At 36.8% G+C, this 24,005-nt stretch overlaps 1 protein-coding gene across 2 annotated transcripts in view; it reads right to left on the reverse strand.

The window, feature by feature from the left end:
- The window catches only part of GABRB1 (gamma-aminobutyric acid type A receptor subunit beta1), a 359,381-nt gene that overhangs the window by 222,617 nt on the left and 112,759 nt on the right, over window positions 1-24,005 (reverse strand). For both annotated transcript variants that reach the window (XM_008701447.2, XM_008701446.2), the window contains exon 4: window positions 15,510-15,730. In XM_008701447.2, coding sequence (XP_008699669.2) covers window positions 15,510-15,730 — 221 coding nt within the window. The remainder of the gene's footprint in view (window positions 1-15,509; window positions 15,731-24,005) is intronic.

Consider the following 24,005-nt stretch of genomic DNA (forward strand, 5'->3'; position numbering starts at 1 on the left):
TAATTTGACTATTGTTGATAATGCTGCTATAAACGCCAGGGTGCATGTAACCCTTTGAGTTAGTATTTTTGTATCCTTTGGGTAAATACATAGTAGTAGTAGCTTAGCGAAGGTGTGAGAAAGGGGAATCCTTTACACTGTTGGTGGGAATGCAAACTGGTACAGCCACTCTAGAAAACAGTATGGAGGTTCCTCAAAAAGTTAAAAATAGAGGCGGGCCTGGGTGGCTCAGTCAGTTCAGCACCCCTGATTTTGGCTCAGATCATGCTCTCAGGGTTGTGAGATTGAGTCCGGGGCATGGACCCTGCTTAGGATTCTCTCTCCCTCTGCTCCCCCCTTTAAAAAAAAGTTAAATATATAACTACCTTATGATCCAGCAATTGCACTCTTATTTCTTTCTTTTTTTTTTTAAGATTTTATTTATTTATTTGACAGAGATAGAGACAGCCAGCGAGAGAGGGAACACAAGCAGGGGGAGTGGGAGAGGAAGAAGCAGGCTCATAGCGGAGGAGCCTGATGTGGGGCTTGATCCCTGAACGCCGGGATCACGCCCTGAGCCGAAGGCAGACTCTTTAACTGCTGTGCCACCCAGGCGCCCCACTCTTATTTATTTCTAATAATCACCTTCAAGGTAAAAATTTGCCAACACCTTGAATATTTAAACATGTGGCCAAGGGTTTGAATGAAATTCCTAAAGAGAAGTTGTAAAGATACATTGGAGAATAAGCATATAGGCTCTGAGGGAGCTATTTTGAAGAGAAACCACTCGTGCATGTATTTATAGGTTGGTAAAAATAGAAGAGATATGATCCATAACACTGTATATTTTCCTCATATCTTAAAATGTTTTACCCTCTTAGAAGGAAGCCTCCTACCCATGAGCTACAGCAGAATGGTGAGCATTAGAATTAACCATTTTCATTCAAGGGTTCCCTTTCATGTAAGTTTTATTCTCATAAAATGAGTTAGCCTTCTCCTTAAAATTTAGCAAATCTGACTGCACAAAAGCCAGAGTCAGGGAGATATAGTTAAGAGCAAGACTGAGGCTTAAAAGTAATAAGCAAAATGGTAAGTGCACCATTTGTTTAATAGGTGATGTCTGTGGTATGCATGGTGGGAGAAGAAGTATGAAAAATAGACTCTAGTCTCAAAAGATGCTACAGTGTTTGGGGAGATGAGACTAACATAGTAAACAATATTTGACTGGGGAAGACATTTCATAATTAAGTGCTACCTTTGAAAGTGGTTCCAAGTTCTATATAACTATGGAGAGGGAGACCTATGAGGTTTAAGGTAGCTGTAGAAGATTTTGGGAAAGATGTGATCTCTAAATTGGGTCTTGGAAACTGAGCAATGAACTGGTAAAAGAAAGGAAAAGACTTTTCATTGATTAGTTAAAAAGAAGGGGAACCACTGACAGAGGCTAGGAAATAAGAATCAGTCTAGTAATTAAGGAAAGTAAAAAGAAACCCACACTTGCAGTGTAAGGTTTCATGGTTGGACAAAATCTTAAATGAGGCTGTGTAACAAGGGTAGATCTAATTGTGAAGTGTCATGAATGTCTGGAGAAAAGTTTTGACTTGATGTGGTAGGTAATTGGGAATCAATAGGTTCCTCAGCAAGAGAATGGTGTGATGAAATGGTGCTTTATTAAAACAAATCTGCTGGTGGGCTGCAGGATAGAATAGAAAGAGAAGAGAAGTAAGAGCACTGGTAAAAATAAAGAAATAAAGAAAATAAAGAAAGCCTCAAAATAAAGCAAGCCTGACTTTCGTCTTTATGAGCATTCTCCTGGCTTAAGGCATTCCTGAGCAAATATAACAAATATAATATTAAAAATAACTTTTATAATTTTGAATTTTATGATTTTTTTATCTGCAAGTGATTGCAGATGTAATGTTGCATCTGCAGGCATTTAATCAATAATTCAAATTTTGATCTCACAGTTTTCTATTTTGAAGCCATTAAGCTTTGCTTTTCATGTTTCAAATATTTTCACAGAACGCTGAAATGCTGGCAGGCCCTAGAACCTAAGACTGTCATGCTTGAGAATAAAATATTCTTGAAAAGTTGAAGTTCCTTTTTCCTGCTATTGTCCATTCTTTAATTGAGAATCAGGTAGAAAAATTCATTACATATATATGGGCATGCCACCTTAAGAGGCACTCATGAATCTTTAGGATTTCTCTTTAGTTATCAAAGCATAATGACCCAGATTTTCAAAGCAATCAGTTGTTTGGATTCTAGAGCAATATATTTTTTCATCTTCAGTAATCCTTTGATGTTTAGGAAGAACAAAGAATTCTGCTTTAAGCAACTTTCTTCCAAAAACAGGGGTAAGAATGTGAGGATTTAATAAAAAATAAAAACTGTATTTACATTATTTATTGTCATTGTTATTGAAGTGTCTACCACTGCTTTGCAATTAGAAGGAAATGGATCAGGAAGCTCTATGGGCTGCAGCTCTTTGTGCTCTCATTATAGGTGCCTTTGCCCCATAGCTCTATCCCTGTCTTTATTAAAAAGAAGCAAACGAGGTTTAGGAGAGGTAAACCTAAAGTTATCCTAAAAGATATAGAAAAGCGAGCATCAATTCATTGGACAAAGAGCTACTTCTTTAACATAACTTTTATGTCCTGGAAAGAACAAAACATGCTTTATTGGATTAACAGTACTCACTATTTCCAAAGAGAAGGGAAAAGTGGCTATGTAGGAAAACATTTTTTCCCCAAAATGTGTTTTGTGGTTTGACACTCTGAAGGATGAGGCATTAATTCTAGTAAATAATGCATTCATTGTTCTATTACTTCTTTTAGATGTAATTGAGCAATATTAGGTTTACTGCAAATAGGTGCTATCAACACCAGTGAGATCACTTATGTTGGTATAAAAAATAAGTTAATATTTTTCTAGGAGAGCTAGCCTTAAACAAAATGTTTTCTATTATAGTTTAATGGCATATGGCTACTTCCAGAAATTCTCCATGACATTTCCGAACTGGTCTAGAATAGACCACTGCTTTTATAACGGTATGGAATGCTGCATAATCCATAAGCATCATGTTACATTGGTCGCTCCACAACTGGAAAGTTATAATATCATAATACTTAAATATAAGAAATGACATATCAGGCTTAGTATTACTCGTAATAGACAAACCAAGGTGGAATTTTAGGTTTGAGAAACATACTCTGGTTTCCCTTTGGTATTCAAAATGAGAAGCTGAATTGCAGTATAGCCAGCCGGTGGTTTCTGGGGTGGCCACCTCTTTTCTTTTTTTTTTTTTTTTTAAAGATTTTATTTATCTATTTGACAGAGAGAGAGACAGCCAGCGAGAGAGGGAACACAGGCAGGGGGAGTGGGAGAGGAAGAAGCAGGCTCCCAGTGGAGGAGCCTGCTGTGGGGCTCGATCCCAGGACCCTGGGATCAGGCCCTGAGCCAAAGGCAGATGCTTAACGACTGAGCCACCCAGGTGCCCCGATGGGTGGCCATTTCTTAATCTGAGACACAGACACTGAAAGAGAGGCTAGCTTTCACTTGGTGCCTGAAAAGATTAGTAAAGAAAATTTAGGCCTTTATTTCGATGATGATCATTATTATGTCTACAGCATGTGTTTGTTATCTACGTGTACATATACCACAAGTTTTAAACAAGGTAAGTCAGTGCTCATCAGGCCTTTACTATGTATCAGAGAATGTTGTAAGTCCTTTACAACAAGTTTAAGTTTAAGTATTTACTTACAACAAGTAAGTTTAAGTATTTACTTACAACAAGTAAGTTTAAGTATTAACTTACTTAAACTTAGTCAGACCCCACAAGATAAGTAATATTCTTATCGTAATTCTATCAATAAGGAAAGATGATCATAGGTAGAATGTGGTTAAGCATTTTTATATTGTAATAAAATTCCTAGCTTAGATGCATTTTAATGTCTATTTTTTAAAGTAATGTTTTCCGCATACGGAGGTAATAAAAGTTTCCTTTAAAAAAATATATATGCACACATATATAAGCAAAAAACAAGTCAATAATTTTGGATGATATGCAGTTGTGGCAAAAATCACGGAAGTGGTACTAAAATACTGAAGCTGGAAATGATGGTTTAATGGGATCACCTGAGGGTCCTGGAGAAGATTACTTTTAAAATTTCACCAATGGTTGTCACAACCTAATACATCTTCTTGGAATGGGTGTTTGTCATATTATAACTAGTATCTAAAAAATATGACACAGGTTTAAGATATTTGGTTTTCCTTTCCTTTTTTGTTTCCTTCCTTCCTTTCTCCCTCCCTCCCTCCCCCTATTCCTCCCTCTCTCCATGCCTCTCTGCCTTCTTGCCTTTCCTCCTGCCTGCCTTGCATCTCTCCATCTTTCCTTCTTTCTCCTTCTTACATATTTTTCTCTTTCTTTTCTTCTTTCCTGAGAGTTCAGATTTGGTATTATTCCATGAGAGACTCAATCAAGGTTAAGAATAAGAATTCAGGAGATGTAGTTCTTTTTTTTTTTTTAATCTCAGCAGATAGTTTTATTAATACGAAAATTCAGGTAGCCAAGTATAACCAAGTCACTCATTTAAGAAGATAGTGAATTTGGAGGACTTAAGTTGCCAGACACCAATATTTATGTTATCAAGAGAGAGCTGCATTTTAATACTAAACAACTAAGCCGACAAAGTGTATATTATGAACACTTGGTTAATGAGACCATTGATAAAATACAGCATTGGGAAAAGAAAGTTTTTTTCTATCAATATGGATGGTTCAACTGGCTATCAATATGAAAAGAAAATCTTCCTTGTATCCTGGTACTTGCTTTATAGTATTTAGAAATAGTAAATTCAGATGTGCTTTTTTAAAGATAATTTATGTTCACCGTTTTTACTTAATCTTCATTAATTTAATTAAGGAAGTTTAATCATAACAACATATCCACAGATCACATGACCACAGAATAGTTATAGTAATTGCATAATTATTTAAAGTGGTCTTTTAGTACTTGAGTTAGTCACAATACCATATTTATCTAAAAGGAGACTCTGACAAATATTTAATCATAAAAAGTTTTTCGTATTTAGATAGATTAATAAAGAACAATAAAAAGAAAAAGAAGAACTTTGAAAAGCAAAAATAGCAGCTCTTTCACTGGAGAACATTTCAAATAGCTGTATGCCACTGATGAAATTCTAAAATACAAGTCAGCTACAGTGTGAGGGGAATAGCAATACTATGCTCTTTGGTGGGAATTGTGAAGAGTCTCCAGGCATTCTTCCTCATAGAGTGAGCTACCTATTCTTTATGCATGGCCTGCTTTTTCTCTCTTCCATTTGAAGTAAGAAGTTTCTTTCTCTTAACAGGATGCATTTGTCAATATCAGCCAGCCTTCCTCTGCAAACACTGCATCAGCCCACATATTTATTCTCTACAATCAACTCAACAATATCTTTGCCCAGTATATCTTATAGGAAGCCCTGTGTGATCTGCCCAGGACTCCTGAATGTAATCATAACTGCTTCTATACACCGTCCGTAGGAGAGAGAAGTAATTTTTTCATGATGTACAATCAATGTAGAGAACTAATATGAAACATTTAGGACCCCAGACTGCTTTAAAAATCAATAGTGTTTTTTTTTTTCTGGATCAGTATTATCAAAATAATTGCCTTTACTTTTTACTTTGCTTTATCATGACGACCAAGGCAAGATGAGATGATCCCCCAAGGAATAGTGGGAAACTCTGTTTTTCTTTTATATTCAATAAATGTAGTCATTGATTTTATTCTCATGCACAACCTATGGTCAGGCACTGTCAAGAACATCAAAAAATCGATTCAGAGTCAAGCTAGGTAAGCAAGTACGGTAGGGGGGAGTTCTCAAAATCCCTCTCAGGCCACAGGTTTCTGGTTAACATTAGATTCATTTCTGGAACCTGAAATTTAGAAGCTTCTCTTTGGAATTTGGAGTCATTTGCATGTGTTAAAAAACCCGACAAAGTTATGTACATTTTATAAAGCTCACGCACTTGGCAGAGCTATTCCCATTTATGCTGTGTACTCTCTCCAATTATTTTCATTTCTATAATGGTGAGCAATGAAAGCATCAGACATAGGTGACTGTCTTCCCAGCAATAATCTGCAGGGAAAGACAAGTTTAAACAGCACAGAGAAAAGCTTCTCTGTGCAGGGGCTAAGAATGTAGGCTGAAATGAGGAAAGTTGGATTAAAATCTGCTTTTAACATTATGATGGCTTTGCAAAATTGCTTCCCAAGATAAAGAGTAGTGGGTATACTGTGCTACCTTCCAGCCAACGTGGTGACTATGTGTGCTTGTCTGTTACACTAGAAAAAAATCTTAAAGCAGATTAAAATGCTACGGGGGAAGAAAATGGGAGAATCGGGACCACAGTGGAAGTAAGACTTCTTTTGTTTCATTGTTTGACTTTAGAACTATGTAAATGTTTTATATAATTATGAAATAGAATCAAATCAAAATTTAAAAATCCAAACCAAAATGTACTTCTTTAAGTGGCGGCTTAACCATATAGTTAGGCACTGAAATTTAAAATGTAACTTTAAGGGGCGCCTGGGTGGCACAGCGGTTAAGTGTCTGCCTTCGGCTCAGGGCGTGATCCCCGCGTTCTGGGATCGAGCCCCACATCAGGCTCCTCCGCTATGAGCCTGCTTCTTCCTCTCCCACTCCCGCTGCTTGTGTTCCCTCTCTCGCTGGCTGTCTCTATCTCTGTCAAATAAATAAATAAATAAATAAAATAAAATCTAACTTTAAAAACAGTAATTCTAGGGTGTCTGGGTGGCTCAGTTGGTTAAGTGTCTGCCTTCGGCTCAGGTCATGATCTCAGGGTCCTGGGATCAAGTCCCACATTGGGCTCTCCCCTCAGCAGGGAGCCTGCTTCTCCCTCTCCCCCTGCCTGCCTGCTCCCGGCTCCATCACTCTCTCTCTGTCAAATAAGTAAATAAAATCTTTAAAAACAACAACAACAACAAAAACGCCAGTAATTCTACTCTATGTCCTGAACAGGATATGCCCTAAAGGCAAAATCATGTGAGGAAATCTTAACCTGTTTTTGGTAATCCCATCATTAGTAACAATAATGTTGGTAATTTTATTTAAAAACATATATATACATATATGTATGCATATATATATATATATATATATATATATAACAGGATAAACTAATCACATTAATACATTAGGAATCAATATTTTTAAAGAAGATGAAAGAAACAAACATAAAATCAAAGAAGTTGAATAAAAGCCCCGTAATTTTAAATTTGAATCAGAAATATCAATACGAACTTGTGATGTCTTTCCTCTACTTCTGGGACAGACAATGTGTAAATTGATGTATCAGAAGATAAGGGAGGTGTCAGTGACTACCAAGGTCATGTTGAAACAACTCAGGAGCCAACTTAAAGGGGTTGCCAGTGGCCAAAGACAAGACAACGTCAGGATCCAAAGTAATAGCAGCTGCAGTGGACTAGAACAGGGCATACCTGTTTCAACCTGTGACTTCACAAGAACACACACACACAAGAAAACCAACAAAACACCAAACCTCAGTGGTCACATTTGGGAGACTCTAGGGAAACAACTAGCTATTTTGAAAACTGCTAAATAAAGGGAAACAAGCATTTATGCCTCCTTCACTACAATAACTTTATTTCAGGATTACCAAATAGTTGATGAGGGAAAGCTCTTGCCTGGAGAATAATCTAGTTCATAAATAAAGAGGGAATGATAGAATATCACCATTTTGCAATTTCTTTTTTTTTAATATTTTTTTATTATATTATGTTAGTCACCATACAGTACATCCCTAGTTTTTTATGTAAAGTTCCATGATTCATTACTTGCGTATAACACGCAGTGCACCATGCAATACGTGCCCTCCTTAATACCCATCACCAGCCTGTCCCATTACCTCAGAGCGTGACCTTATTTGGAGGTAGAGTCTTTATGGAGGTAATCAATTTAAAGTGAGGTCATTAGGGGAGGCCTGATCCAATATGACCAGTGTCCTTTTAAAAAGAGGACACAGAGATACACACAGAAAGAAGGTGATATGAAGAGACACAGGGAGAAGCCAGTCATGCTAAGGAGAGAGGCCTAGAACTGATCCTTCCCTCATAGCCCTCAAGAGGAAACAACTTTGCTGACTCCAGAACTGGAAGACTATAAATTTCTGTTGGCACCCATTTTGTGGTACTTTGTTACTTTGTTCAGCAAACTAATACAATTACATAAAAATTAACAGGATATTATAATGGATAGATCAAGTCATCAAAGGCTAAATCTGCTCATTAATCTTCACATCACAAACAGAGACAGGCAGGCATTTTGTGTCTCCTGTTATAAGTGGACAATATGACTTATGAAGCAGTCTTGTGAGAGCCCAACAAAATAGCTAATCTGATCAAGCCTCAAATAGAGGGCAAAGAGAAACACATTTACAAGGGGATGTAATCACAAAAAATAACATGTTTTTAAAAAATAATTTACAAGGAGGGAAATAAAGGGACAGTGAACATTTAGAGTAAAAAGAGATTTTAGATATTTTATTAGTCAAATGAAAAGTGTGTACCCATTTGACCTGTTTGACCTTGACAATAAATGATGAGGCCAGAAAAGTTACTATTAGATTCTCTTAGTGTTGGTAAATAACATAATAATAGTACATAATTCATAGTGTTATGGTAAAGATCAAATATCACAATAGTGGTAGTACACTTAGCATAGTCTTTATATAGTTGAGTATTGGTTAGCACATTTATGTACTTGGATATTAGTATAGCCCTCATGCATAGTATAGATTCAATTATTTATATAATTTGGTATTGGCTAAATTCCTTGATATAATTGCCATCAATATTAAATGCTGTGATATTTATTATTTATTCTGTATGTGCTTATGATATGTGCACACAAGCCCACGTAACACTCAACATACTTAGAAGGTCCAATCTGAGCCAGTATTTGGCCAAGTGAATTTTCACTATTCATTCCACTCCCCATTCTCACATAGCTCCTCAAAACCACCTGGCCCCAAGCTTACCACCTTTGGTAGAAGGGCAAAAGGAAGGGCAGTTTTAAGAAGGTTAAGTATTCCACTAAATATGTCCCCAGAATTCAGTTGTTCCATGCCTGCCATTTTCAGGAAAGATAAACACCGTCTTTCAGCATCCACAGGGTCAGGCCTTGGAGAGAATCAGTGTTTGCAGCCAGCTGGATCATGTTTGGACAAGAGGCAGAACACATCTGGTCATTAATAGTGATAATTGCTCTTTGGTTAAGAGCCATCATTTAGATATAGGAAATGTTGCAGCTGACAACGATTGTGAGTCAGGTGACTGCATCCTACAAATTTTCATTTCAATTTTTCAAACATTTATCTGGTTTGAGAGAGGGGATCAAAGGTTAAGGAAATACAGTTCACATTTTCAGCAAATATACAATCTTGTTTATATCACAGGAAAATAACCCTAAGACACAGAAAGATATAACATCAAAAGAGTGTTACAAATCTCATGGGCCTACATGAGATTAAAGCAAAGTAAGGTATCAAATCAGAGAGAGTTTTTATCTGGTTAAAAAGATTGTGAAAGCCCTCATGGAGAAAGTAGAATTTCAGAAAGGTTTTTAAGAAAAAGGAGTAAGATGGGAGACAGTGGTAGACTGAGGAAAGAGGAATGAGGGTTTGGGGACAGAGAAGCGAGAGCATTTCAGCAGGACTCTAAGGTTGCCAGATAAAGTACAGGACGCCCAGTTAAATATGAATTTCAGATAAATAGCAAATAGTTTTTTAGTATTAATATGATCTATTTGGGTCATATATTTGGGTCATACTTGAGTTTGAAATGCCCTGAATGTGTTTAGAGAAACAGGTAAGTTGTTTTATGAAAGTTTAGGCTTTGTAGAGGAAGGAAATGGGTGATGATGTGGGAAAGTTGTTTTGGTTGACATACAGAAGGTTTCAGATTACAGACAGAAGAATGAAAATGTGATATTTTATGGGGACTGTGGAGACATTTTTTTTTCCTGTAGGACTGATATGATCTGACATGCACTGTAGGAAGAATCAGACGGCAGTGATGAGAACAAGAATAATTGAGATAGGAAATGGCCAGGAAGTGACAGATAAGTGAGGATGTTAATTTAGATGATGGAAATGGTTTGGAAATGGACATAGCTGAGATAGAGCAGAGCAGAAGCAATAGATTGGCTCTCAGAACAAAAGAGATGTGGAGTCAAAACTGCTTACAAGTTTATTCCTATTGACTTGGAGGATGATGATTCTTGTTAGCAGATATATAAGGAGGAGAACCTGGTTTTAGAAAAAAACAGATAATATGAAATAGGGGTCATGTCAGGAGGATCTGGCTGGGTGGGCATCCAGATACAGATGCTCAGAAAGCAATTACAAATATTTTTCTGAACTCAGTAATTTGGGATTTTAGATATTGAAGCTGTCACATCAGTGAGTTGGTCAAACCTCAAGAAATCCCTCTAATTCACCATTAGAGGCAAGAGAGGAACCAGTGAGGGAAGAGCAAAAAACTAGAAGAACAGCAATAAAGAAAAAGCTGCGCCAAGTCTTGGAAATCCTGAAGTCAAGGTCAGTCAGCACTCTTAAATCATTCAGAGAACTCAAGAGTACAGATTGAGAACCAGCAACAATGCTGGTAATTTTGGAACGAGTTGTTTCAGGAAAGTAGCATGGGTAGAGCCACGGTTTTGGAGACTGAGGAGTAAATGGTGAGGTAACAGAGGAAACCAAAGATGTGAGATGTGAGAGGGCTGGTGTTAGAGGAGAAAACCAACAGGAAGGAGCCAGTGGCGAGGGAAAACTGAATATTTGCTAAAAGAAGGGAGCAAAGTCTGAAAAGTGTGTGCAGCAATAAAATTAAATACCTATGTGGAGAGATGGGCCTTTGAAAGAGAAGGAAATCATCCTCAGAGTTGAAGGGAGGACAGGCAGAAGTTTAGGGATTTGATGCACGACGCTGAGGAATTTGGTTGCTTAGTCTCCACTTTTGAGTAAGAAAAGAAATGCCATTAAATGCCTTGAAAGGAGCAGGGTAGAGCAGTCGTGGGACACGGACATAAGTTCTGGTCTCCTGCCACATCTTACAGCACATGACAGACATCTTTTATTTAGATCTCGAGCAACATGGAAGAGGAGGTAATAGTGACCATGGCGCTGGTCCTTGGTGTAATGCATTTTGTCACAGCAGAAGTAACCTGAGTGCAAAAAGCATAAGGACTGGAGTCTCTTCTATTTGCTGAGTGCCTGTTGCACAGCAGTCTGGCTCCTCCAAAAGCACTAGACTCCTATCAGACACCATTCTGTTAGTTTAAAGTGTTAACACAACTGTGTGGCATTCCTTGTGTGTCAAGTCTGATTTGACATAGTACACAAAAATAGAAAACCACTAATTCTATTCCCGTGGCTTCATATACATTTTTTTAGCATCTTATAATGAGTTTGAATACAGAAACATTTTTATTTAGTATAATGATATGTGGTCTTGTGATTATGGAATACCTGGTTAAAGGGGCTTTCAGGTACAGCCAGAAAATCCCACTGATCCCATCAATGCTAAAAACAACCCATTAGTGTATGGTCTCATTTCATAATGACTATTAGCTGGACTTATGGAAAAGGATAAGGCAAGAATTTCATTCTCCTCATTATCCATGTCTAAAATAAGTACAGCTATAAATATGCCAATACATATGTTATATGATAAGGATTTTCTAGTACATGTGCTTAGGAAGTAATATATGGCAGTTATTCTTGAAAAGGCAATTACAAAGAAAAAATGCAGACTGTCATTTCTAAGTCTAGGAAATGTTATATCAGAAGAATTAAAATAAACATGCCTGAATACATGGGATCATAGAAGCAATGGAAGCTATATTTGGAAGGGAATTTAGGGATAATTTTATGCAATCTCTTCCCTTTAAGACTGAGGGATCTGAAGCCCAGAGGAGGAAATAGCTTACTGAAGAGCACAATTTAGTTCAGCCACAAGTCTTCTGACCCACAGTCACTGCTGAGTTCTCCTCTTCCACAATGACAAATTTCTAACAGGCTTCCAAAGAATTATTTCCAGGGCCAGAATAGTGAATATATGGCATACACTGGGCACTCAATGAATGTTTCTTCTTATTTTTTTTTTAGAGAGAGAGGGAGAGAGTGAGCGACTGCATTATGTGAGCAGGGGTAAGGGCACAGAGGGAGGGAGAGGGAGGGGAAAGAATCTCAAACAGACTCCCCACTTAGCACGGAGCCTGATGTGGGGCTTGATCTCAAGACCCTGAGATCATGATCTGAGCTTAAACCAAGGCTTGGATGCTTAACTGACTGAGCTGCCACCCAGGAGCCCCTGGATGTTTTTGTTTTTGTTTTTAATTGGACAACTGTATCTCTGTTCTGGTCACTGACGCCCCTGGAAATTAGAAAATCACCCTCTATGGGCAGTTTTTCCAGCACCTAATAAAGCTATATAAGGCACAATGACTTTAGAAAAATATAATTTAGAATTTACCATGTAGTAATATAATCATTATGTCATAAGAATTTCCCAATAATGTATCAGGGGTTATTAATACATTATTGCAGCTGATAGAACTAAGACTCAGTAAATTTGTATAACTTGTTCAAGATCAAACAATCAGAAATGTTGGAGTTTGAGCCTATTTTTGGTCCTTTGACTCCAGATGTCATACTTTCTTTGCTAAATCTTATGGTTTCTCCAGCATGTTCATAACCTCTAGGAAAAGAAAAACAAACCAAACCCATGAGGTAAGAGGTAGGGAAGAAGACAAGGGAAGAGAAATACCAGAAATGGTGTGAAGCTCTTATGGAGAATGCCAGTGCCAAAAAGAGATCAGAGTCCCCATAATAAAGGAAGGATTTGTGTTTTTCTTTGGGAGATCTGTTTGTGGGCTCCAAGCCTGGGGTGGCTCCAAAGAGGAGAAAGCAATGCTGTACAAATCGGAAGGAAGTGTTGATTTCTAAGTGTGTTTGAAAGGCAGTGGTGTAGGAAAACCACATGTATGGGAATCAGGATACCTGGATTTTAGTCCCAATTCTGCCATTACTTTGTTGTGCCCTTAGAAGAGGTCCTTCCTGTTTTGTGCCTCACTTTTATCAGTTTACAGTGAGGTGTGTTCAACTTCGTGGTTCTCAAATATTTTTCTTCCTTTCCCTCAATTCCCATTGATAGAGGCTACCAATAATTGGGAAATACCTGAAGTGAGACTCTGTAAACTGAGAATGCAACTCACTTTCTTGCCTATAGAAAACCTGGTTCTTCTTTCTTTTAAACAAAAACAATTTTATACATTCTTTACTAATCACGATTAGTGATTATACATGTAATTGATTAGCTTACTAAGTTGGGTTATGGAATTATTCTTCCAGAATACATTAGAAGAGTAATTTGTCCCTTTACACCTTGGTTATATCTGATAGAAGTTTCATAGGTGACCAAAAATTACAACTGATTTCCAGTGTTTGCACCACCATTAATGATCACCACTGATCTTGGATTAGTAGATTTTGTCAGTAGTAACTATCAGTATACTCAAGGACATTGTTGGTTTATTCTACCATTTTTCTGAGAGGCTTTTAGATCAGAGATTTTAAACTAGAATTGAAAGCTTTTGGGGTACTGAAAAAGTGGAGAAATTACAAATATTATTTTGCAACTAACATATTACTATGCAAATAAAGTCCAAATCTATCCATTAAACAATCAAGCACTGGGTTAAGTTCAGAAGTTTTAGTGCAGAATTTAGTGCAGAAAAAAAGTGCAGTATTTTTCACTTGCATGTTGTTTTTGGGTATTCATAAATATACAGAAATTAATTGTAGCATTTTATCCCTTATCTAGAGTTTTAGCTTGGTGTGGATGGTGTGTGAAGAATTTTACAGGGCTTATGAAGACTCTAAAATAATAGGAAAATTGGGGGCATGTATGAGTTTGTGAATATGGCTCTCATCAGCTTCTCAAAGGGATCATGAAAGGTGAAAACAAAGGTTGAAGAACCACCACTCTACATATCCTACAATGATGTACCACAATTCAGGTATTTCTTTGGTAAAATGGGAAGCTGATTTGAATGATAGCTCTAAAATTTTTAATAAACCCTTAACCAAATGAGGGTTAATAATAGACCACTCCAAGTATATGATACCTCTTTTATACTTGATTCTTTTTTTTTTTAAGATTTTATTTATTTATTTGACAGACAGAGACAGCCAGCGAGAGAGCGAACACAAGCAGGGGGAGTGGGAGAGGAAGTAGCAGGCTTCCAGCAGAGGAGCCTGATGTGGGGCTCAATCCCAGAACGCTGGGATCACACCCTGAGCCGAAGGCAGATGCCTAACGACTGCGCCACCCAGGCACCCCTATACTTGATTCTTAAAAAGCCAAATAAACAAAATAAAACCCACTAAGGTGCAAAACATTTTGATATAAATTAAAGGTAACCTAAATAAATGAAGGTATATCATATTCATGGATTAGAATATTAGATAATTTTAAGATAGTCATTCTCCCCAAATTGATCTGTAGAGTCAATGCAATCTCAATTATAATTCCAGCAGACTTTCTGGGTAGAAATCAACAAGTTGATTCTAAAAGTTATAGGAAGAAGCACAAGGCCTAGAATATCCATAGCAATCTTAAACAATAAGTACAAAGTTGGAGGATTTACACTATTTCATGATTTACCATACAGCTATTGTAATTAAAATAATGTGATACCATTTGTAGATAGACAAATAGACCAATGGAACAGAGTAGAGCCTAGAACTAGACCCTCACTTATCCAGTCAAAGGCACCAACACAATCTGGTGGGAGAAGAAGAATCCTTTCAGTAAATTATATAACTGGATACTCATATGCAAAAAAATTGAACCTCAATCCTTACCTTACATGAAATACAAAAATTAATTCAATATGGGTCATATACCTAAATACAAACACTAAAAGAGGGATTTAAGGGAATGAAAACACTATGAATCTTCTCAAAGTCACCATAAAATATTTTCCTACTTCTTCAAGATATTGTTTCCCAATTCTCTTTCATAATTAAGTAGCTATACCTAATATTTAGAACACATTTCAGTTCAGTCTGCGTGGATCTGAGATAATCAATCAGCTAAAAAAAGATTAAACTTCTACAATAAGTTATATATAAAATCTGGCAAACATACATTTTCTTATTACTCTGTTTATTATTGGAAGTTCAGGGCAAATAATTCACTTACCTTTGATGAAAAAAGTTGCCAATATTTAGCTCCAATGATTCCAGAAGAGATTTTCCGGTCTTATTAATATAATTTTATTACAGAGATGAAAGTGTCTATATATTCTCCTACTTGCTTCTCTTCCCGCTGCCCATTCCCAAAAGTAGAAAATAAAACATAACGACAAGAACTACAACAGTAACAGTGAACCATGCAACACAAAGTGACTTACCGGAGTCCGTAGAGAACTGTTCCGTCAGGATGCAGTCGGATCATTCGATTTTTCACTGTAACCCCATGCACAAATGATTTCTTGTCATTCAGAAAGTAGGTGTCTGGCACCCACAGTTGGTCAGCTACCCTGTTGTCTAACGTGAGGTTTAGCGGGATTCCAGAATAAGAAAGCCTTTTGTCTTTCCAAGACTGCTGGAAATACATGGTAAGTGTATAATCCTGTGAGACAAAAGAAACAAAAAACCAAAAAATTTTATCATCATCATCAACATCATCATCATCATCATCATCAAAGGCCTTTTGTCATGAAAGTATGTGGTACTGTATATTCCCAGAGATCCACTGCCCTGCTGTCCCTGAAGAAGTTACACATGAACACACAGAAATTTGCACCTCCAAGTATTGGGCAACCAACAGGTTAGAAGTACCAGAGCAATACTTGAAGGCATGCAAAAGCATTCACTCCAATGTAGGGTAAATCCATTTAATTGAATTTTAAGGTTTGAAGTTAAGGTAATGATCATGGGGTAGGCCATAAAGGAAAGTTGTGCTGAGAGATCCATGTTCACAAAGTTCTACCTTTGAATACTATATTCATGGTACTATTTTGGAGGGGCATATGTGCTCAATAATAACTAAAAATTGATGCACTTAAAAGGAGAGGGTGTTTTCCAAATTGCAAATGCCTTTTGATTGAATACTGCTGTTTGCCTTATAAAGGTCATCAATTACCAATATCTGGATCTTTCTAGCAAATTACAACTGTCTCCTGGTACTAAAAAGTAGTTTATAAAGCACTTTTGGATGGAGATATTTTTTTGGCCTGAGAACTGAAATCAGTGGCAGAACCGCTCAACTATTTCTCTTTTTTATCTCATTCCCGCTTTGTTTTAGGAACTGGTTTGAGTTCAGAGCTGGGTTTGTACTTGAGTTTGTTTCTTCACCTCTTGTAAAGGTAACACTAAGGACATCCCTTTGCACTTTTTTTTTTTTCCTGGCCCAAATTTCCCCTGGCAGTGAGAGACAGGAAGCTTTGGGCTCATAAATAGATCAAGTTACTAGAGAGTAACCATGATGATTATCTTAGAGTTTTAGTTGTCTGTTTTTAAAGAGCTCTATTAATACAAAGTATAATTGTCCATTAAAAAACAGTAGCAATAAAAATCATAAAGTTTTTAAGATGTTGAGTCCCAATGTAATAAAAACAGAAAGTTCACTTTTTCTTTTAAAGAATATTTATCTGTCAGTAGTGACTGTGAATGCTTTAGCAACGGTTACGAAAACACTGCATAACTCCTGCACAATGTCTGTGTACTGCCATTGTTGTATATACCACTAATCATATCATGCCTTACATCTTGGCAAACCGTACTTTATTTAGAAATCTTTATGGATCTATAAGCATTTCTGAAAAATCCCAGAATATAAGACAATATTCATTCTGGATAATGAGTTCCAGTGTCCTTTAACCATTACATTCAAGAACACTTACACTGTTTACTCAGAAGGCATCCTGCAAGAATTCAAAGCCATCCTTTCTTGTTCATTAGCTCTTCACTATTAATCACACACACCTTAAAGTTCTAAAAGCTCCTTCCACTTTACCTTCATTTAACAAAAAAGAAAATCCACAGGGTTACATACAATTCCCTTCTCAAGTGCTACTATTCTCATTTGCATTGTCCCCAATTTCTTAACACCTTTTTGGAAGAAAAATGAATTGGGCAGATTCTGGGCCTTAGATTTCAAAATACCTTGATTCTAAGATCTACCACATGAAGAGCTACATAACCATGAGTAACTTAACCCTCTGTGTCTCGGATGCCCCATTTTTAAAATAAAAACAATAGCATTTACTTGCTTATTGTGAACGTTACTTGGGAAAATTATGGCAAAGCCTCTTCAGAAGCTGAAACATGCTAAACAAATATGTTACCTTCAAAATTGTTGCTATTTAAAGATTAATATCATACTCCCAAATTACTTTGAGTGTGCATATTCATTTTCATAAGCATTTCTATTTTTAAAGAGATGTTTATAAAAAAAAACCTTGTAGGAAGAAGGACCCCACTGACATGAAAATAAGCAATTGTCTGTGATCAATTGCAAGTCTTGGTGTCCAGTTCTTATTTGTAACTCAGCCAATGTAGGAAAATTAATAACTAGCCAAAGAAGTTAATGTAAACTTCGCCATGGTGATGAACACAGTCTGCAATGGAATACATTGTTTTGGTATTCACACCCAGTAGTCATTAGCTTCCAGATCTTCACAAGTGGGACAAAGATTTCATCACATGGGGCTAAATCCTTATTCCACATTTTCCTCAACAGAGTTTTAACGTGTGGTGGGGAAAAACTTATTCTTGTAAAATAAAAGGGTTATAATGTCAAGACAATACTCATAATAAATACTATAATGAAAATATGAGCTTGTGGTAAGTAAACAATGGAGAGTCAAAAGGAGAAAATAACGTAAACATGAGTAATCTCTGTATAGATTTAATTAAGTGTGTGTGCATGGGTGCATGTGTGTGCATGGGTGTAGACCTTTTGCCTTCCTTTTCTGGAAACTGTTTTGTTTCCTATAGAGAGAGAACTGTACATGCAGTGAGATCTTTGCTCTACACCACTCCCACCCTGTTTTCACTAAATATTGACTAAAAAAATCACATCATTATTCTAAATTAAAGCAGTAATTTACCCTATTTGCAAGAAGAAGTAATTCAGTGAAAAAGTATTTCTGCTTGTATGTTACATTTGGAAGTGGGTGATATGGCCAAGTACCCTTCAGAACTTTTCTTATGTATTTCTAGCATTGTTATCCTAATCTATGACCCGATTCCATGACAAATGGAAATATGGACATATGAGATTGAGAATCTTAATGAAAACTTTTTGAAGATTATGATAATCATGTTTCTAATGATGAACATTATAGAAAGACTTAAAATACAGCTGTATCTCCTTTTGTACTATGTGTATTATAGTGCATGCATAACAATAATCTCTTTCTCCTGGAGAATGCCCTGTGCTCTGTGGTTTTCATAGCTTTTCATACCTATTATCACATTTTGTTCTCACAACCTTGTGAGATAGGCAAATTCTCTCTGAGAGAATTTACTATTCACATGTCTCAGAAACTACTTACTGCATTCCAAATAAATTATTCTAGCTGCATCTTAATAGAAATACTAACAGTGACATCCGACTGTAATAAAGTCTATGACTCATTTTGGTATATTACATTTTTAGATGGAAAAGAAAGGCTTAAAATTGCTGCATTTTGTTGTCTCATACAACAGATTTTCTATTAGTTCTTCATTAGTCCAAAGTGTAAGCACTCAAGGAAGGATGGAAAATTTTTCAGAAAGAAATTAAAAATGGCAATATTTTGAACAAGAACATTAAAACCATTTTTATTCCAGGTGTACTTAAAATTGTTCAATCAGCTTTCTCAAGTATGCAAGTTACTCTGTGAGAGGAAGAGCGACATATTTAGAAACTATGGGCCATAGGGGATTCTCTGACACTGACGCAAATTAATGGGATTAACGGGGGTGAGTCTGCTAATGAAATTGGTCAGGCTAATTCAGGCATGAGAGAGTTTGATTCATTGAGGAAAAGCAAGACAGAGGATACCAAATCAGTAGTGTTTGATTACGTTCCAAAAGGACATATTTTTTAAATCTAAAAATGTTAGGGGAATAAGAAAATATTTATAATAAATAAAAAAAATTCTTGTGGAGAATAAATGTTAAATCAGTGGCTTTAAACTCAGGACAATTTTGCCCCCAGAGGACATTTAGCAATGTCTAGAGACAGTTTTGGTTGTCACAACTGGGAGTAATGGTGTGTGCTACCGGCATTTCTGAGTAGAGGCCAGGGATGCCTCCCAACATAACGCACTACACAGCACAGCCCCCACAACAAAGAATCACCTGGCTCAAAATGTGAATAGTGCCAAAGCTAAGAAACCTACCTTCGATGAAAATATCTTTTCCTTTCAGCATCAATAAAATACTTCAAAATCTTTATCATTATTTATCATGAAAAATATGTATATTAACATGTCTATCTAAACTTTTAATGTATTCCTCAAATCTTTTGTGCTAGAGAATTCTGGCATTAGATGGTTTATAATTTGCCACTTTATCATAAGAAATCATGTGATAAAAATCCATTATCTAGCACTGGAATAGGGAAAAAGAATTATGTGTTTTATTGAGGTATGCATCTTACCAGAACGAGCTGAGACTTTATAGTGGGTTGGAAAAAGTGAGTCTTTTATGAGCTGCCTCTAAGATCAGCACACATCTCAGGCTAACTTGTTAGGAAAGAGACAAAATACTGTTTTAACATCCAGTAATATTGCATCCACTCAGAAAGATCATATGAAGGATCCCTTCTTTTCAAACTATTCTTAAGAAAGGGAATGTGTGTGTGTGTGTGTGTGTGTGTGTGTGTGTGTGTGTGTGTGTTAAAGAACCGGTGCTCCTACACACATTTTTATTTTATCTTTCATAAATTTGAATAAACATTATAAAGCATTCCAACCACAAGGCCTTGTTCCCTGTAAAATATTCATGCCAGTTTAGTTTTCCCCAAGAGCTGATTGTAGTAGAGCTGTGCATCATTGCCTGCCAGATCTAGGGTCCCTTCTGTGAGGAAACTGCCCTGCTGACAGCCCCTGCTGACTGAACAAGGCCACATTCTATATCTCATGATCCTGCCCTCCTCCCACCTTGGGAACAGAGAGTAGATATCTGATTTAAAAGCAGCTGATCCACAGGCAGGAAATAAACCTGTGCCTGGCTCAAAAAGATGATATGAACCAATTGGAGTCTTCTCCCAGAAATTAGGTCTTGCATAAAGAATCTGAGAGAGGAGCTGTAGAACTAAATGAGAAGTCATTACCTAGAACTAGGGTGCATTGCTATTATGCGGTTGTGAGAGAGGAGAGAGTGCGAATAAAAAGAGGAAGCCAGCCTGCACAGAAAGAAAGAAAATGGAGAAAGATGCAAAAACTAGCCAGAAGATGAAGAGTCAGACATCGTTAGAGAATGAATGACCAAGTTCAGGAAGGCTTTTACTTCCTATTTCTAGTTCTACTGAGGTGTGGTCATGTGGACATGTTTGATACTTTCACTTCCTAAGAGCCCTCTTCATGTCATTACAATAAATTCCTCTTTCTTTGTGCTGAGTTATTTTCATTTTTATGTTCTCTGACTAGAAAAAGCCATAATAATGATGCTGATCAATATCCATATCAGAATCCCATTAAGAACAAATTGCACGTATTAAGGAAACCCAACAAAACCTCAATCATCTGGCCCAACTTCTTGTTTGGAAAAAGGGAGCTATTACGAGAAACCTGAGACCCAGAGATGTTAAATGGCTGAAAAGCAAAAGGGAGACACGTTTGGCTTTGTTTATTAACTAGAAGAGCAAAGAGAGAGAAGGGAAATGTATTTTACTTCTATCAAGACAATTTCCTATCCAACCCAATGACAATTATGAACAAAAGTAACCCGGAGATGAGTGTATATACTGGCAATAAGTAGTATGGCTTATAAGGAGAGGGAAAAAAACACAAAAAACAAAAAACCACACATCTCATGCAAAGTTTAGTGGAAAATGGACTGATAAATAAACCAATTTAAGTTGTAATTGAAATGAACCACACAACATCTGTTTCTAATGCAACCTCCTGTTTAAATGAATGTTTTTGTATCAGTGTCACCGTTAAGTACATTCTGCAATGGAAATTCATCATTGTATCTCCAGATTTGCTGTTAATTCCTAATCTTTTATCTTATCATCTATTCTTATGTTAACTATTAATATATGTTTGTTGTGCTTACTCCTTGGCCATGTTTTGTTACAATATCTTTAAAATACACACATTCTTAATCTTAGGAAACAAACTGAGGGTTGCTGGAGGGGAGAGGGGTTGGGGGAATGGGGTAACTGGGTGATCAACATTGGGGAGGGTATGTGTTGTAACGAGTACTGGGTGTTATATAAGACTGATGAATCACAGATAATAATACAAATAATACATTAATAAAACAAATAATACATTATATGTTAATTAATTGAATGTAAATTAAATAAACAAATGAATGAATAAATAAAATACATGCATTCTCGTTGTTTCCAAAGCCAATTCATTATTTTTTTTTCGCTCACTGTAGCCTCATGCTATGCCTCAAAGAACATAGTCTTCTTTACCTTTGTCTCATCCTAAATAGCCCCATTTGGTTTATTCATCTGTGTAGTCAGACTTTTTGCATTCTGTTCTGAACAATTCTGGAATTGATCAACGTCATGGGAGAACAGAAACAGTGAGAGTTATGGGCCTATACCAAAACAGAGGCACCTCAGAAGATTACATGGGCACACTGTGATACATGAACACATATGTGACATGGGTACACCTGGGGAAAGCACTTAGGTTCTGATGCAATGAACTGCATGACACCACCACTGTTTGAGACAGACTGTACAATATAAGAATTGCAGGATTTCGGGTGCCTGGGTGGCACAGCGGTTAAGTGTCTGCCTTCGGCTCAGGGTGTGATCCCGGCGTTATGGGATCGAGCCCCACATCAGGCTCCTCCGCTATGAGCCTGCTTCTTCCTCTCCCACTCCCCCTGCTTGTGTTCCCTCTCTCGCTGGCTGCCTCTATCTCTGTCGAATAAATAAATAAAATCTTAAAAAAAAAAAAAGAATTGCAGGATTTGTAATCTCATACCTACTGTAGAAGCTATAAAGATTTATTGTCTTTAAAAATATAAAAGCATTTTTCTATACAAAAATATCCAATTTCTTAAAATGGATATGATAAAATTAATGTTGCATACAGTGACAGTTTAAATGTCTTATGTTCTAAAATCTACATAATCAGAAGCTCAAATAATTAGAGTTGTTTCCCTGGTAAGATATATTGAAATGTTGGACCTGAAGTGAGGACAATTTTCTAGAAACTTCTGGGTCAAAAAGATCTTAGGTTATTAGAATGACTGATCCATCGCGTCAACATTTCATGGCTGTTTACTATATTTAAAGAATTGTATTATGCCAGTTGCTGAGGAGAAAAAGTGAAATAATACATTCTTCCTGCCTGCCTCAAGGAACTCACAGGTCAGTGGGGGCGACTCAGCACTGCCTAGTCCCAAGTCACTCTGCTTACTCTGTAGTCTTCCCAGTTCTCCCATTACCTGTGTAACCAGCTCTCTGCACCAAATTCCCTCCACTTCAAATACTCAGAGAACTCGGAATAGTTCCACTTTGTTTTCATTGGCAGCTGCCTACTCAAGGAGACAAGCTTACTGAGTAGGAGGATATCAGTTTAACAAGCTCTGGCATTAACCTAGGGAATAGAGAGCTAAGTCAGAGTTGACTTAACACAGCACTGAAGGGGAGGTGGAGAAGAGGAAAAACATGTGAAGCAGTGATGTTAGAAGAGAGCATCAGGGATGACCCCTGGGTTTCTGACATAAGTGAGTAGATAACAATAAGAATTGAAGATTTGGGGCTGAGGATGACTAATGTATTTTGGGCTGGTTTGTGTTGTGGGTGTCGGTGGCATTTGCACATAGAGGTGCCAAGTAAGTAGTTATGGGCCAGAATATGGGAAGACAGGGCTTAGAGGGAAACAAAGCCATGTGAGTCACGAGTGATAGATGAAGTCGTGGGAATGAATTGGCTCGCCATGGAGACAGTGTAAGGTGAGAAGATAGAACCCCTGGGAAATTTAATTCTGCAATTAGTCACTCACTCCTTTGAGCTCCCACAACTCTGCTCCTACTTTAATTGTAGTACTTGCAATTATTTCCCAGTCCCACAGATTTTGAGCTCCCCAAGGACATAGGATTTTTTATTTTATTTTATTTTTAATTTTTAGGTCCTAGCATAGTGTGCGGCGGATAGCATGTGCTCCAGTATGTTAGCTGAATGTAAATTAAGTAGAGCTGTGTGTTTGTAGCACTGGATATAAGCACTAAGTATGTTATGGCAAATTCATCTCATTACATTCCAGTTTTCTGAAAAACTTATCATCCTTAGATAATATATATGGGGGACTTTCAGTTAATTAAAATAATTACTAATCCAGATTTTTTTCTCTAACTAATCAAGATTAATGGGTTTATAATCCCCACTAACATAGGTAACTGATAAATTTCTGGGAAATGAGAAGAGCATATGGAGTTTAAAACAAATTTGCTCTTTAGGAATGAATTAACAGTGACTCTCTACAAAATACTAATAGACATTTGAAATACATCAAATGAAATTTCATTGATAGTTTCACTAATAACTTGTTAATTTTGGAAGTATAAGGTTGTGCCAAAGCTTTAAAAATGGAGTGTGATATTCAGTGCAACTTTTGATCTCATTTATAAATGAGTCAATATTCAAAGTTATTGGTAAAATGTAAGTTTGGTGATTAATTCATCAAGAGAGTAATTTATAAACATTACTGATGTTTAAA

This window comes from Ursus maritimus, unplaced genomic scaffold (assembly GCF_017311325.1).
Source record: "Ursus maritimus isolate PB19 unplaced genomic scaffold, ASM1731132v1 scaffold_8, whole genome shotgun sequence".
In the NCBI taxonomy this organism is placed as follows: domain Eukaryota; kingdom Metazoa; phylum Chordata; class Mammalia; order Carnivora; family Ursidae; genus Ursus; species Ursus maritimus.